The 16660-nt window shown below is 44.5% G+C and overlaps 1 protein-coding gene across 1 annotated transcript in view; it reads right to left on the bottom strand.

The window, feature by feature from the left end:
• Window positions 1-14472: 14472 nt before the first annotated feature.
• The window catches only part of T265_03670 (hypothetical protein), a gene marked incomplete at both ends in the record, with an annotated part of 58458 nt that continues 56270 nt past the window's right edge, over window positions 14473-16660 (bottom strand). The window contains one exon of the mRNA XM_009168212.1: window positions 14473-15391. Coding sequence (XP_009166476.1) covers window positions 15204-15391 — 188 coding nt within the window. The remainder of the gene's footprint in view (window positions 15392-16660) is intronic.

Here is a 16660-nt window from a genome sequence, read left to right as displayed (position 1 = left end):
TGATCTCAAAACACTTCACTCAGCTAAGAATCCAAAAACATGATTTGTAAACAAACTCTATTGTTTCGGAAGAGCGTGGTAAACAAGCTCTTCTGAAATGCTGACTTCTCAATCAGTTCCAAACCTTTTCCAATCGATTGAAAACTCTATTGTGTTAAAAACCATCAAATTGTTAAGACTGACTGAGGTCGGCCTCATTTCGTTCGGTTTTTATCTGAAAAACACTTGTATGGAAGCTTTTAGACATCCAGTGGACACCCCCTCAACGCAAAGCGCTTCCTAGCGGAATCGGGTAGGAAATTTGGATGGCGCAGCTTGTAGATAGCTGTGCTTGAATTGTGCGTTCGGAGGCGGAATTACAGCGAATAACTCCCCCCCCCTCGAGTCTGTCTCGCAAATATGCCGATTTGGTATAAATTGAAAGTCCCCTTTGCCAAGACAGAACGTGCTACTCCTAAACTTGCTGAACACTACCCAACAGTCCACAACTGGTTTCGCTCATCTTGAGAATCATCCCGGTATTTCCCGCAACCTCCAGCTCAAACTCAACCGAAATCGGACCCAGCGCGCCAAATAATTTCTTTAGCATACCATTTTGGTTTTAACGGGAGGTTTCGACTGAGTCCCAGCTGAATCTCTTGTTTATGCTGTCCTCTTTTCATCGTCTTCATCATCATCATCATCATCATCATCATCATCATCATCATCAAGAACACCGATATCGATTCTTCACTACCTGGGTAAGCAAAAAGAGACATTGGGAACCAAAATTAATGATATTAGATTTTTGTTATAGTCAACGCAATACCCTACCCAGAGACCTAAAAATCAAATCAAACCAAATTTCTAAGCAGATGATAAAGGTGCCACCTTCGGCCGCAACAGTCACTAAAGGTGTAGTGCTTGTATACTATCTCCACCACGGCACAGGTGGAAAACATGGGCACTCATACGAGAAAACATTAGACTAGCTGATAGATTCGTAAGATCCCCGGAGTTCGCGGGTCGGATAGAATCCAAAACAAGTTTGTTCTCAAGCCGTCCAGACACACCAGAAATGACTGCAGCCTAATACACAGCGGGCTACAGTGTCAAGTTCACGTGAAATTAAAGATCGATAATCTCCGTCTACGATCTGTAGGACGGCTGGATTCTCGCCATTGTGATATTTTTTCGAAAATCAGATGCTCGACAGAAACGAGTGACTGGCCTTAGTTTGTGTAATCAGAGGAGAAGCTCCTCGGATAATAGGAATCAATTAAATATTGTCCCCTTTTAACAGGAACCGCTGGTTTTGCTCACCTTCCCTAAAAAAAGTTTGAGTTCTCTCGGTGTGGTATATTAGCAAAGCTGTTCACAGTTTGATGAGAGCTGCTTATCGCTTTTCCAGTAGGGTACCATACCGGTTCCATCGCAAATAGGCCAAATAACTAAGTAACACATTGCTCTCTCATGAAACGATAATTCTCAGTTTTCCGTGCTGGAATTTGTGTTTCAACCCAAAATAATGGCTTGTAAAGCTCCCCTTAATACCAAAATCCAATGGACTTTCAGAACAACCTTTGGATTGGAAAGAAAATAGCATCCAGTGATCATCATAACCGGTATTTCGATAAACTATGTGCACGGACAGCAGTAAAATATGTTCCTGTCCTGAATTCATCTACTTACAAAACAGACTTTTCGGAATCAAGCCTCCTCATTGAACTTCGATATTAGCTGATCAACCAGTACAAGGTTAATACAACTAAACTTGCCTAACATCAGATCCGCGGATGCGACGTCCGCATTATAGCTGATCAACCAGTACAAGGTTAATACAGCTAAACTTGCCTAACATCAGATCCGCATTGGTACGGTAAATGAATCAGAGATTTTCTCCAATGGCACTTGCATGCCTGAAATTGTGACTACTTACGAGTAGGGAGTAAAATATCACTTGGCCAAACAAAGGCCCATAACCGAGAACATGAATGTTATTAAACCGTAGGTGTCCAAGTCAATTAAGTTTCGGTGCCATTTAGGTTCCCGCTTCAGAGCTCATCATGAGGATGTAGATGGGATCTTCCACGTGACTAACAGGACGAAATACGTCAGCGCCCGGTCAAAAACACACGTCGTCGAATGGCAAGTGGTAACTGGCTCTTAACTACCTACCATCTGGACTACCTGGTGATTTTCTGGGGAAGGGGTACTCTATCCATAAATCGATTTCCAACGAAGGCTGCTGGTCAAAAATATCTGCCTGGGTTCTCTTGAATGTAGACCTCAGAAACAGCTCAGAAAAAGAATGCTTGACTGGCAGTTGTCACATCTATGGATGTAATCAACTGAGTCGCGAGAATGAAAGTTAGATGCAGTCCATTTTCATCTTGGATCGTAAATTTCATCCAGTATCTAGTCTGACGTGAATATCATCGCCGCCTTATTCGATCTGTTCTCTCATCGCTTAGGTCATACAGCCTAAGAACTGACATCCTCTCGCCTCATGGACCATCCTGCTTGATCGATATACCAATACTTGAAACAAATGAAAAGAATCCTTTAAGACCTCTTAGTATCCCAATGATCTCTGCCCACGGATACTGACCTCAGCTTTCCATATCGACGAGTAGTCTAGTGCCCTCTCAAAAACCGTGTTGTATGAGGCATTCAAAGACAAATGTAGGCAATTCAGTTTGTACCAGTGGTGATTGTCTACCCACCTGGAGAATTTGGTTGCAAACGCATCCTAACACGGATGTTCTAAGTGACCGGAGACTACTGAGTGTATTTAGACACCATATGTACTAAAACCGATCTAACTGACCCCCACACTCACAGGAAAAAGGCAGGTCACTCACGTGGCAAGGGATATTTCCAGTAAATTCCCAGCTAAAAAGAATGGACATCTCCTTTGAGCTTTTGTGGGAAAGATATTGCAAAAAGGTACTGCGCAGTTCACAACAAGAGGAGGGCCACGGAAACTTTAACGAAGAGCGTTTTCGTTTGCTCTTTTTTCGCAAAAAATTATCCGTGACATTCTTCTTTCACACAGATGCCCTTCAACTCGAAGGAATAAAGGCGGAGATATTGCCAGATCACCCAATCATAGTTGGAAACCGTAAAAAGACTCTGTTGTGTTTCCAACAGGAACTCAAAGTCCATCGTTCTCATCCGTACCACCTAGGTCATTTCTTGATTGACTGTCTGAACACAACAACCATGCATTGGGAGTTCAGTTTCGCCATCCCTACAAAACACCCGCACTAAAGTTTTTTTCAACATGCTTCAAAGACCATCTAAACTTGTCCGTATTCACACAATGTGATAAATTTCCAATGACACAATCGATTTGTTCAGCGGAAGAAACGCACTCAAACAATGTGACAACACGAAAATTCTCCAAAAAATCAACACCACTTCACATCTTGTTGAATTCCGTGTTAGAGTCATAAATCAGTGATAGATTATATGTCCAAAAACAGAATTAAATGAACTTCTGATACACCGCCGTTACAATCTAGTCGGCGCGTCTATTTGCCAGTGTCGCCCCGAACAACCTGTGTGGGCCCAAACAAAATTGATATTTATGGCCCACCAGGGATACTGTATCGTTTAACGCCTCGAAAGGATATATGTGATCCGTCATGTTGCGCATCAAGTTGGTAAAGTTTTTTCGCGGAATCGGGCGTTGTTTCTAGTTACCGCCAAATTTATGACCTATATCCCGGTTAAAGGAGATTTTCCGGGTTCCTGAAGCTTTATTTGGAAAAGGGTCTTAAAGACAGCTGAATTGCTAATTTTAAAAGAGTACAAAAGATCTGAAAGGAGCTTTGTAGCTTCCTTTTGGGCGTCGTGTCCCTCAAAGTGCTTGGTAGAATAAGCTAACCAGAATGGCATCTCATTTTCGATGGAGTATCTTAAGTGGAATTATTGTATTGGATTAAGACATCCGAAATTCGTACGGATTTGAAATTGCATAGGTGAAACTGTGAGCAGTGGTAGAAGAAGTTTATTATACTTAACTTCCACAAGGTGCGCTGCAGTCATTACCGAAGTGTCCGAAGTTATTGGTTATTGATCTGTCAAGTGTGGACTCAGAATATTGCACCGTTGATGACTCAATAAATCTATATTTTTATTCTTCCTCTTAGCTACTTTTAGATTCTCAGTAGTGTGAGGGAATTTGGAATTTTAATGGCTATTCCTTCCAATCTATACTGAAAGGCCGAGAAGCACTCCACCGGTGTTTTGTTTTTATTCAGACTCATCAGCGGTGCGTACCTTACTAAAATCCAAAGAAACTCAAGCCCCCAATTCCCGACCAGTGGCTTGAACGAAACAGTTTGTTCACGAGTGTGACTGCTCTCATTTGGTTCGTTCTTCCCTCGATTTCTCAAGCACATCTACTTCTGCTTATGTTCCATTAGTTGCCCATATTCTTCTCAGTGAACCCTATTAACGAGATTTTAGTTACCGCCGAGTCTATTCTAGTTCCTCTCAGAAGCGAACTGCTGGTCTTCCTCTCATTTTAAGCAGTTCTCAACTTGTGTTCGCCCCAAAACGCATCTGCACGCAAACTAAACGTGTGATTTCATTTGTAGTGTACAAATAGGTTTAAGTTGGTGCGTTCGGTTGGTAAAATCTCACTAACAAATGTCCAGAAAGTTGGAGACCTTTGTTCCCCATCACACTGTCGGTTTTTGGATTTTTACACAGCGAATGTGATGCCAGGTATACAACCTTCACGAGGAGATCGGTGATCTGTTTTGGTTAGTCATACGCACTGTCCTCTCGGATGGAAAGAAGTCATGTGAAGTCTGAGCTCATCTCTCCTCAGAAGAAGCAAAGTATTGTCCTTCTACGTGGGGACTACTTCTCAGGAACTCCTTGTAGTCCGCCATGAGTCCTTATCCAAACAAACTCACAAACCTTACCAGGTATTTAAATTATCAATGGAAGATGTAGAAACGGATCTGAATCCACAGAGAAAGATGTCGTGCATGTGTGATTGAATATTTGCACTTCACATCGGTCATTAATTACTTTCCAAGTTCGGCTCATTCTATATGGGATCAGATAGTCAATAAACTGCATTCTCAACCAAAAGGTCACAAGTGAAAATGAAATAAATGTCGTGGGCTGTCGACGGATTTCCAGCAACATTATGAGTTGTACATTACAAACATAAAGCTTTTTCAGTTCCTAGTGTCAACCCAGTTTTGTTTTTTTCCATGTCACGACTGTTTTCTATCACATTCTCTGCTGCACTTATCAGGGGTTCTTTAGGTTTTGTTCGGCTATGTATTCCGCTAGATCAGAGGGACCAACCGAATCTTCTGGATCTGAAAACCAAATGCAGAGGCAGTGCGCGGATGAATAGATCTCAACACGATAAGAAACACATGGCGGCGTTGGATGCCTAAATTCCTCGGACTAAAGTTCACATAAGTGATCACCGCTCACCCTCTCATTAAGGAACTATTCTCTCGGTCGGCTTAGCCAAGCTTCCAGGAGGAAGTTTGACTGTCTAGTAACTCTTAGTTCTAGTTTTTTTTCGTTTTTTTTGTAAACGAAACGCTGTCACTTGTAATTTCACGTTCCCTTTGAGTTTTGAGTTGCGCTAATGGACTTCACAAACACCAGGCTGCATTTCAGACATGTGACTCTCTCAGAATTTCACCCACTTTAGACTACAGATAAAGTCAACTCACCTGAGCAAGAGTTCAGTTGATATGTCGTGCAACTACTCGCTAAAACATCTTATTCTTCAGAATAAGTGTGATGAAATTTATTCACAAAACCCTCGCATTTTTCTTGGTGGATATGTGGGTTTAAGAGCCAATTTCAATGTAAAACCAAACGAGAAGCCTATAAGTTCCGTTTAGACGTAGTACACTACTCACAAGGTTTCTGAAAACTGTTCGACAGCCCACGGCCGGATTCGCACTTCTAGGGGCTCATCAGGTAGACGCAGCCTCCGAGTTTCCCGTCAAGTTTTATATTCTACGTGAATTCAAATTCCACGAAATTAGAGAACTACACTCATCTTCGAACAACTTTGGTCTTCTGGGAGACTCACCTAGAACCCAACTGGATCTTTCGTATATGATGTTTTCAAACCAATTTGTTTTAACGGGAGATTAAGGCGAATCTCCACTGAAACTGGCGATTAAAATGTTCTCCATCGAGTGACACATGGGGCGGCCTCGTGAAGCACATTCAGTTCAAGAACATCATGAAACGAGAAATCCAGCTGCGATTCAGGTTGGTCTCCCGAGAAAAACAAATTCACAATTAAAAGAGTATATTTGTCGAGGTACTGCTTCGCTTTAAGTTATACATAGGACGCAATGGTGTAGTATGGTTCATTTGTGTTTTACACGGCAGAATACTGAAAAAAATTGCCGAAACAGTGGCCAGTTTTCGACTATATAATATCAGGAATAATTGAAACTATTTGTTGTGTACAATATTGAAAGACGTGTCAAAATAGATTTAGCAGAGCGTGGTTTCGATCCACGGACCTCTGGGTTATGGGCCCAGCACGCTTCCACTGCGCCACTCTGCTACACTCGTGTCGTATCACATCAGGCTTGCGAACTCCGGCAACAGGCGCAGTTGAATGTCACGTGTCTATAACGAACACATTGTTACGCTGTATATATTCCTCCCACCTTTTCTACCTAGCCGGCTAGATTTGGAAGTCTGTTGCCCCCACTTGCCAATTAGACGAAAATAGCTTGGTGAATGTCAATTCGCGTCGAACATTTGGTCAAGTGTCCTCGAATTATTGTTCATTCTCCAAGATTACTGTCGACATCTGATGGCGAGGCGTGGTTTGTTTACGCTCAGTTGTCTGTCTGGTTGTTAGGTCGATTAGTTTTGTCAACGGATGACCTGGCACAAAAAAGTTCCGCAAAACACGAGTGATCATTCATCGGTCCGCGAATCAGGGGCGATTATTCAAACTGCACCATTCTAATGAATGTTCAGTACTCAGCAGGCACTCCGCTCCACAATGAGTTGGGATTCAGGCGCATTTATCAACACAGAGGGCTGGTTTTGACACCTTTCATTGTGCATTATGCAATAATTCTCTGGATGCAAATAGGATGGACCCTACTGTGGTTTATGGGTTTCCGTGCATTCATGACCCACTGAACTATGCTGAAAATCGCTCATGTGAATTCATCTACTCTCAGACCAGGTTGGATGATGGGCACAGTTCACACAGTATCTCCTGATCCTCATGATGGAGATTGGGAGATGGCCAAGACAAAACCCTAAATTTGCCCCACAATCAAATCATCCTGAGGCAGTCTTGATCGTAATCGAGATTACGACCACATTGTTATCTAGTCGCTACAAACTAAGAACCTCAATGATTAAACAGCTGATTCAGAAAGTCACATCCCTCAGCTCCCGATCCAGGGCTTCCTCACCCAAACACGTCTTTGTGGCGTTCATTAATCGACTTTCATAAGAACCCGTATGGTCTAAATGATACCCAAACTCTGTATGTAGTTTTTTATTCAAGTCAAGCCACTACAGTTGGGGTTCCATGAAACATTCATTTTATCGATCGGACACCAACCGTGCAGACTGAACTAATTGCCCTATATACCAGTGGACTCCGCGCGCAAACAGAACGTCTCAGCCGAGACTTGCTGGCCTGCTCAGTTTGGACGTAATGATAACGACGAGCGTTTGCGTGCGAAAACTGGAGTTCATCAGCAACATCTTCTCTCCTCATTTTTGTTTCTTCTCTCCTGTGACCAAGTCATCGGAAGCACGCGAATATGGGTTTTGAAATCGGTAGGCTTAGGTTATGCGGAACAATTGATCGGTTATATAACGAATAGGATGTCAAGGGGGTTCCACGTGTCAGCGTGGGCCTTATACCTTCCTCCTCCTAGTATCCTACCATCATGTGGCTTTTTAAGATAGCAGAATGAGAAACATCAGTTTGCCTCTATGTTTGATTGTCTGGACAACAACGCAAGGAGTGAATTCGGCATGACAAGTGGGGATGTTGCATACAACAGTCATATACGAAGAGGAAACGAAGTTAACTCGGAGCGTCTACAAATCAACTGTGACGGCAGTCCTACGGATATGAAATTGACTACGTTGGTCAACCGCCGATATTCCCGCAATGTTGGAGAACCTAGGTGCCTCCTGCAGTGTCCATAGTGAGCATTCAGTCGAATTCGCATGGGCAGGTGATAATGCCAGATGAAGGCGTCACTACGTATGCCAGACTGCCTTCTATCAAAAAAAGACCGCGTTTTCCACCCCGTGCATTTGGCTGTGAAAGGTTAGCGAGGGACAGAACACGAAGTAGCGACGTAAAATGAAGGCCATCACCCTCGGCCCGAGCGCTGTGGGATTTTGGCTCCAGTGGCGTGCTTGTTCTCATTACTTAGGCGAGCCGAGCATCATACGTTGGTCGTACGACAAGGCATTTGTCGGGCAGAATGTGACAACACATTCGCGTATCTCTGAGTGGTGGTGGGAATAAACCAGGCTCACGCGCGATTGCATCACATTCGGCCAAAACCAGTCATGTCATAGACAGGGAGCAAGCCTTCACCACCATATACCTCTGAACCGATCACGACTGGTAGGATCCAGACTGCTGTCGATCGCAGAGGCGATTGGAATGCGACTGCTGGGTCCGCAACTTTGCACCCAAAAGAAACTTGTGCGACCTCTGAACTTGAAGTGGCCCACGAATCATCCGGTCACACAAGTCTGTCTAACATTGATGTCACTTACCTGATCCCGTGACCCATTGATCTATCGCTCATCCAACCCCCCTTTCTTTGATTTCTATTCCTCTAAAGTGTATATAGCCCCGATCTTGGCCTTTTCCACGTGATTTCTGCTACCATATAAATTTGTGATGTATTAGCCAAGAGGAACAATCACAGAAAACAAGCTTTGCTCGCTACCTTCTTTGTTCTCATGACTACCAGGGGTATATTCATCCACTTAATTCTTAGTGGTTGTACGGAAGTTGGGCACCAGGTTCCACAACTGATAGATAGACTGCTAGTGTGACGTTCCTCATGACTACCACGGGTATATTCATCCACTTAATTCTTAGTGGTTGTACGGAAGTTGGGCACCAGGTTCCACAACTGATAGATAGACTGCTAGTGATGACGTTCCTTCGAGTCACGCGAATTTTTTTCCACATTTCAATTCCCTCTTGAACAAACAAAATCCAAAGCCAGAGAGAAACTATGTCCTGGTTCTCCTGTTGGCTGATTTATTTCCCAGTGGCAAACTAGAAATTCAAACGGACACATTAATTCCATTGGGCTTCAATAGTTGCGATGCTATACAGCCTTGGCATGGCACATTTCGCTCCAATATCTTTCCTTTGTGCCACACAGGCTTCTCTAGATTAAGCGTTAGCTGAAAGTGCATCAAGGTTCTATGTTTCGTTGACAATGGCAGAAGAATCGAAATCACACAGTTTAAAACAAAGTGTAACTTATGGCCATATCGTCAAGACACCGAAAACAAATATGTAGCGACATGTGAGCACTTATTTTACTGCTCTCAGCCACGGATGCAAAACATGCAAGGTCATACGGCAAGTCGTCACATGATTAGTGTCATGGGAAGTTCATGGTTTGAATCAACAATTTTCGCGCCACAGTGCTGGTTCACAAATCGGAATATGGATTTGAAAATCGTCAGCATCCGGAGTTCGGATCGCGCGACGAGAGTGGGAAATTATCTGTAAGGCTATTGCGATTGATGGCATGAAGTAAGTTGTCTCGTGGTTGCTGACTGAGGGGTTTCACTTTGACCTCTGAATCACAGAGGACACGGAATGGCTGCGCGCAGGACTTTCGAAAGACTGTCTGATCGGTTGAGGTATCTTCGTAGATTGAAGCTGAATTCATCTGCTGAGGACAGCTGTGGGTGCTTGTAAGTCCTTACCAAAGTTAATAGACCGTCGCGTCGATTGACGCAGGTAGGTTGTATACTAATTAGGTAGCCTTTCGCACAGCACAGGTTCCCATGCATTGTGAGGTCTTCTTCTTGACCAAATGAGAAATTGTGGCTTTCCCTTAGATATGTACCCTTTTAGGACTGTATGCGGAAATGAGACATCTTTTTGTGTTCCACAACGCCCTTTTGTAGTCTCTCGCCAGCCTCTCCAGTGTAGTCAGCTTTGCTCTCCCCATTATGGCGGCTATCACACAACCACTGACCGATTGCTACGCTCCCTATCAAAGCACTGATGACGTCAAATCGATTGGTGATGAAACGTTTGCAATCAAACTGCCCAGCTCGGCGAACATTCCAAGGACCATTCACCTGACTGCTCAGATTATAAAGTTTAGTGAGGATTTGGCCCTCTAAGTGAAACTAACCTATGCTGCTCGGTCAAGAAGCAGTGTATAGCTGTTTCATCATTCTTGGGAATCATGAACACGATATGTAACTCACGAAACTCTCGGAAGTTTTGAGCCCGCAACCTCCGCGCTAGTACTCTGAATTCTTAACCTTTGGGGCCACAAGTGACAAATAGCCAGTATGAATAGCTCACACTCAGAAAGAATATACCGCCAGTCGAGTTTCAGTCCCACGTGTTGACTGGTTCCTCGAGAAACAAAGTGGAAGTTCCACTCATCGGGTGAACTTCATTCTTGCTCTAGGCTATATTGTCTAATCACACTACTGATCAGCCGCTCGTGGCCGAACGGTTCAGTTCAAACTACATAAGCGGACGGCGGCGGGAGCGGGTTCGAAAATCTGAAATTTCAGGAGGTGAGCATTGTTCATGCTTCGCAACAAAGACGAAACAATTTCACCAGAGATTGGCTTCAATTGCAGGACGAAATCTCCATCATAATTCTCGAATCTCGCCACTATACCAAGATCGACCAGTACTTTGCTCAAATGTTTTACGGTGCATTGTAATCGCTTTTTTAATACAATTTTTTTTCATGTTTGTGCTGCTCGTAACGCTAGGGTGTTCTCACCGCCCGAATGTTTCGGAATATCGGTTAGTCACCTTCAGGTGATCCACCTGAGTATTTGAAGCCCGCAATCACCATGATATTAAGAAAGCTAACACGATGGTTTCTGCTTAGATACCAATGACGCACCTCTTAATGGTTCTTATTTCAGTTTCGTTCAGTAGTTTTCGTACTTGGGCTAAGTTTCCATTTTGACACAAAACCTTCGTTAGACCAAGTCAGTAGGTTACCTGGCCAAGAACTTTAAGAAAGCTAACACGATGGTTTCTGCTTAGATACCAATGACGCACCTCTTAATGGTTCTTATTTCAGTTTCGTTCAGTAGTTTTCGTACTTGGGCTAAGTTTCCATTTTGACACAAAACCTTCGTTAGACCAAGTGAGTAGGTTACCTGTTTGGCCAAGAACTAATCACATCCAGATATCTTCCGATTAGCACAATAGATCAATGCTGAAGGTCAGTTAAAAGGCAGTGTCGGCGCCTGAATCCTACTGTTGGTGGATTGGGGAAATTCGAAACCGCTTAGACCGGGTTTTGATCTGCCGGTGCAAGGCGACTCCTCGCGAGTGACACAAATTCATCTCGTCCCTCTCCCGAAGAACCACACATCGAAGAGCACTTGCCCAGGTATCTCCAGATTCCCCAAGCAGCCCATTAGCCTCTCGAGGAAGCAGGGAAGCAATACGACTCCGTTACATCTGGCTTAGACTATATACCTATCGGGCGAAAGTGGTCGGTACCAGTAAAAGTAACACTACGCTGTCCCGTAGGAACGGTAACGTGGTTTAGCAGTTGCAACTTTGTACCACAAACGTGACACGATGCCTGTCAAACAGAATGAATCAGCCACGTATGCCTGTTTGGCAAGCAGGCCTTGAATTTCTCGTTTCACGACGTAACAAACTCACGGTTTAAACCACCGGCAATCTGTGTAGTTGGACGGTATCAGAGTCTGATACATTGTGAATTCACATAGGTGCGGCGGCAATCACAGGAACCAACTGCAGTGCTTCCACCGAAGTAGTGCGATTCCAAGGAGATCGAAATGGCTCACTGGAACCAGACTACCTGCCAAGGTAGGAGCCACCAAAGAGGTGCCTTTTCTGTGCATAGGCCATTTTGTTCTGAGAACTACGACATCGTTTGTTCAGAAGAATTGAGCGCAGGGAGTTTATTTGGATGGATCCAGTGAATCAGTTCGGGAGATCACTTTGGAGTAAAGCTTCCACACAATACAATTCTCGGCAAGACTAACCCCTCGGCTTACGGGGCTAACAGATGTGAAACAAAGTATTTTGTTTGATCGGAAACCCGAGCTGGACATCATCGAAGACACCTTTTCGACCAAACAGTCGTCCCAATCAGTACCACGTGACTGCCTTGATGAAGGTAGTTTCCTTCATATTTATAGCTAGTTCATTTTAAGCATATCTACCGGAAGATTTCAAAACGACGGAATTTGAATCATAGACAGGCCTCGGAGTACCCTCTGATTAGATGAGTTGCGTAGAGCCAACCAGGAAGAACAATCTGTCACAGAAATTAAAACTAACCAAGCGAAGGCATCCTGCGGTCCGTGTTTGCTTGCTTCTAACGTTTTGTTTTGTCTAACTAGGCTGGACCACAGGCGTTCCCCAATTCGCTCCAAAAAATAAATAAGGACAAGCACCTCCGATTGACTTTCTCTTGTTGACTCTATTTATTACTGGAGAACTAGTGGAACAGATGACCTATACCGATTAGTGTTCACTTCATGCATGCGGGAAGATTCTGGGGAACGTGGATCTGTTAGGCCACTGCACTTTTAAGAACACGATTGTGGTGGGTAAACCCATCAACATGTGTTGGACAAGACAACCAACTCTGCTAGCGGAGTTGGTTGACATTGCAGGGCGGTTTGTCGGTTGCGCGGTAGCGATTAGCCACTGTTATCGTTGAGTTGGCGTGGAAGCAGCAGTTCTCACTGTGTAAGTACGCAATCGAGGGGCCAGAAGTGCAGAAGAGAACCACACACCACCGAGCCATAAGGGCCACTCGTTATTTTCATAAAGGAGACTACGCACAAGGCTGCTGAAGACTCTTGGACAGCCCACGACCGGTTTCGCCCTTCTTGGGGCTCATCACGTAGGCGCAGTCCCCGAGTTACCGTCAACCTTATGTTCTACTTGAACCCAAATTGGACTGTTTTCCACTCATTATTTTCAAACGTCTCTGCCCCGTAGGTGGATATACCAATTTAATGCTCGTGTAAAAGAGATAACCACTGCTCAATGAGTTTTGAGACTGGCTTATAAGTACTGCGGTATAATAAACAGGTTATGGTGGGGCAGGCACAGTCGCATATTGAAGCAAAATCACAGCAGCTATCGAAAAACAACCGCTAGGACCTAACAACCCAGTGTTGTCGTTACGCCCAAATCTATGTTCAACATTCTCTCCCCCACCCCACCACCAAATGTCGCACAGAGCCACTGTGATAACTTCTTCTTCCGGTTACTTATAGATGATTACCTGCTCAGTAGGGATGAGCCAGCCCCAGAAAGGTCTCGAACTAACAGCCTCAGTCACAAAATACCCCCTGTTTCTTGCGTTTATGAGAGCAGCACGCTAAACCATCTGAGCTATCCCACTTCGACCGCTTTTCCCCCGTACCTCATCGTAAATCGTTCATATCTGCGCTTCCGAAGGATGTGATTTTGTGTACACTTTGGTGAGCACATTGCGGTCAAGCGCGAGGACCCACCACATCTTTGTGTACGTGAAATGAAGGCCGTTGCCTTAAGTGCCCTGAAGTGCACTTGTAACTAAGAGACCAAGACTAAGAGTGCAAACCAACTGATTACAGGCGGCCCTCGGTGATCTTCACTATCCATTTCTAGATTTCGTTTGGTCCATCCAAACAGTTAAGTCCTACTCATAAGGTTGCTGAAAATTCGTTGACAGCCTACGACCGGTATCGCCATTCTTGGGGCTCATCAGGTTGCCTGAAAACATCACAAACGAGAGACTCAGCTGGGTTCGAGGTGAGTCCCTCGAGAAACCAAATTAGTTTGCAAATGAGTGTATTCCGCTAATTTCGTGCAATTTGATTTCAAGTAGAACATAAGGTTGACGGAAACTCGGGGACTGCAACTACCTGATGAGCCCCCAGGAAGGGCGAAACCGGTCGTGGGTTGTCGACAAATTTTCAGCAACCTTATGAGTAGTGTATTACGTCTAATATACATGTATCGCGACATCTCGAATATCGTACCGACTGAAACATGAGGCGGCCTGGTGCAGCACATTCAGTTGCCTGAAAACACCACAAACGAGAGATTCAGCTGGGTTTTAGGTGAGTCTCTCGAAAAGCCAAATTAGTTTCGCTAGTCGAGACCTACTTTTCATTACCGAGTCTTCGCACGCTAACAAATTCGGGGCTGACGTGACGTCGCACCAGATTCACACTCCACAAATCCAGGGATGCAACAAAAAGACAGACAACATTTTCGATAGATACAAGGTGACCAAGAACAGAGCGTTACAAAGCTAACAGCATTAGTCGAAGTTCTGTCATATGCTCATGAGAATGCGGAAAAGAACTGAGTCTGGTTTTATCGGACACGATGTTGAATAACGCGAAAACGTGTTCAATGTGTGCGTGTGTGTGCATATGTTCACAAACAGTAAGCCAGCAAAAAAAAAGAGAAACTAAATGAAGAAAATGAGACCGGAGGGTAAACAGTGGGTCGGTGACAAGCACAGACTGATATGTTGCAGTGGGGGAATAGGACACGGCAAAATGGGAATGTGTACAAACTGAAGTGTGGTTGAAAGCCGTGTGAAAATGATTAGATAAAACAGTGACGACGAGTTTACGCGTATTTTCCGTGGGCCTAAAGCATCCAGACAGTGTGGGGCCGGGGGGGAAGATAGCTAAATAAATTTTAAAAAGAACCGACGTTTCACTTCGTTTTGCTTTTTCCCAGTAATGAGGAAATATAGACTCTGTACAGTTTTGAAACGCGTCACAAGCGGTACCGTAAAATAGGGACAAAGAAGGATAGTAAAGTCAGGAAAAAGGGGAACAGTAGTAATAGTAGTAGCAAAAAACGAATATCAGCAGTCTGGTGAAGTCTAGCGAAGACAAGGCAAGAAGTTGCGGTAAAAGGCAAGAAGCGAACCAGGCATGAATGAGATAAGGTCGAGAGAAGATGAATGTCGGATGACAACTAATCAACTAGGTGATACGGGGCCATGTAGCCCGCGTGGAAGAGTGCTGCTCTGCGATCCGGCGATGGAAGGTTCGTCATTTGAATTGGTTGCCGAACTAGAGGGGACCCATATAACCGGACCGCCGTTGAGTTGCACGAAGCGTTTCACACCACTAACGGCAGTCTCGATGGAATCGTATGTAATTATGGCTGGGGAGGAAAATGAGATAAATGAATCAGCCAAAACAAACTCCCAACTGCATGTAAGTGGAAGATGAAACGCAGGAATACAATGCTGTACTCCAAAAGATTACTTTGAGGGGCTTGTGCACCCAAAGGCATTCGCTAGGTAAAGGTCACTCGGCAACAAGGATGCATCTAGGCTGACATGTGCACCACAAGTTGGGAAGTGTTTTCTGCGCGTATGGCTGCTCGGGAAGAAGTCAGCAACATTCTCTTGTTTAAGCAGACATAATGGATGCCGGATACGACACAAAAACCATTGTTGAATCTAACTTGACCTTATAATAATCCCCCCATGCATTTGCTCACTCCGCCTATGTACTTTTGATCTACAATTGTTTTGCTTATTCGTACCCACCACCCCCTTGCCGCAGAGTGTCCCGTTTAATTGTTTTGCTTATTCGTACCCACCACTCCCTTGCCGCAGAGGCCGTGTCCCGTTTGCTGAACCTGCTTTGACTTGTTTTCTCATGAGTTCCTCGTGATCGTACGTCCAATGAGAATCACGAGACCGTCGTCGGAAGGAACGACCGCAACCCACGCTACTGAGCCATCATTCCGCTCGCCGTTGTTTGGTGTGCGGACTTTGACACTGCACTGTGCTGGTCAGTGACAGACCTGTGAACTTACTGACGATATGAGCGTGAACACTTGAGGTTTGTTGTACGCATTTGCTTATCCTTGTGTAAACAGTACCGTAGAATTACGAACTCGATTATTCCTTTTGATATTCGTGATTGTCGAACCTACGCGTCACTCAAAGTTCCGTATCGGGAACCTCAACAACCATTAAATCACGATAGACCAGTGAATTAATTAATAGTTAATTAGCTATTTATTTATTAGTTAATTAACAGTTCAGATGTAACACTCTTCCGTTGTCTAGCTGCCGTGCCAACTGAAATAAGCACGAGGGCTGAGGTACTGCCAGGTTGCCCAAGCCTAGACAGGGAAGTCGAGAGTCAGAGGTCGGGTTCGAACCATGGACCTTCCGGTCATTAAATTCGCGCTCTAACCACTCGGGTCATCTCGCCCCCAAGCGAAATAAGCACGGGGGCCGAGATATTGTCAAGTTGCCCAAGCCTAGAGAGGAGTAGTCGAGATGCATGGCTTGGGTTCGACCAGCAAACTCACAGACATAGCCTATAGAGTTGGTAATTGATCAGGTGGCTGTTGATCTGTTCGCCGAGCTTGGTAATTGATTTGCAAACGTTTCGTCACCATTCGAGGAGACAT

Source organism: Opisthorchis viverrini (assembly GCF_000715545.1).
Source record: "Opisthorchis viverrini unplaced genomic scaffold opera_v5_53, whole genome shotgun sequence".
NCBI lineage: Eukaryota > Metazoa > Platyhelminthes > Trematoda > Opisthorchiida > Opisthorchiidae > Opisthorchis > Opisthorchis viverrini.
This window is presented reverse-complemented; position numbering and strand designations above follow the sequence as displayed.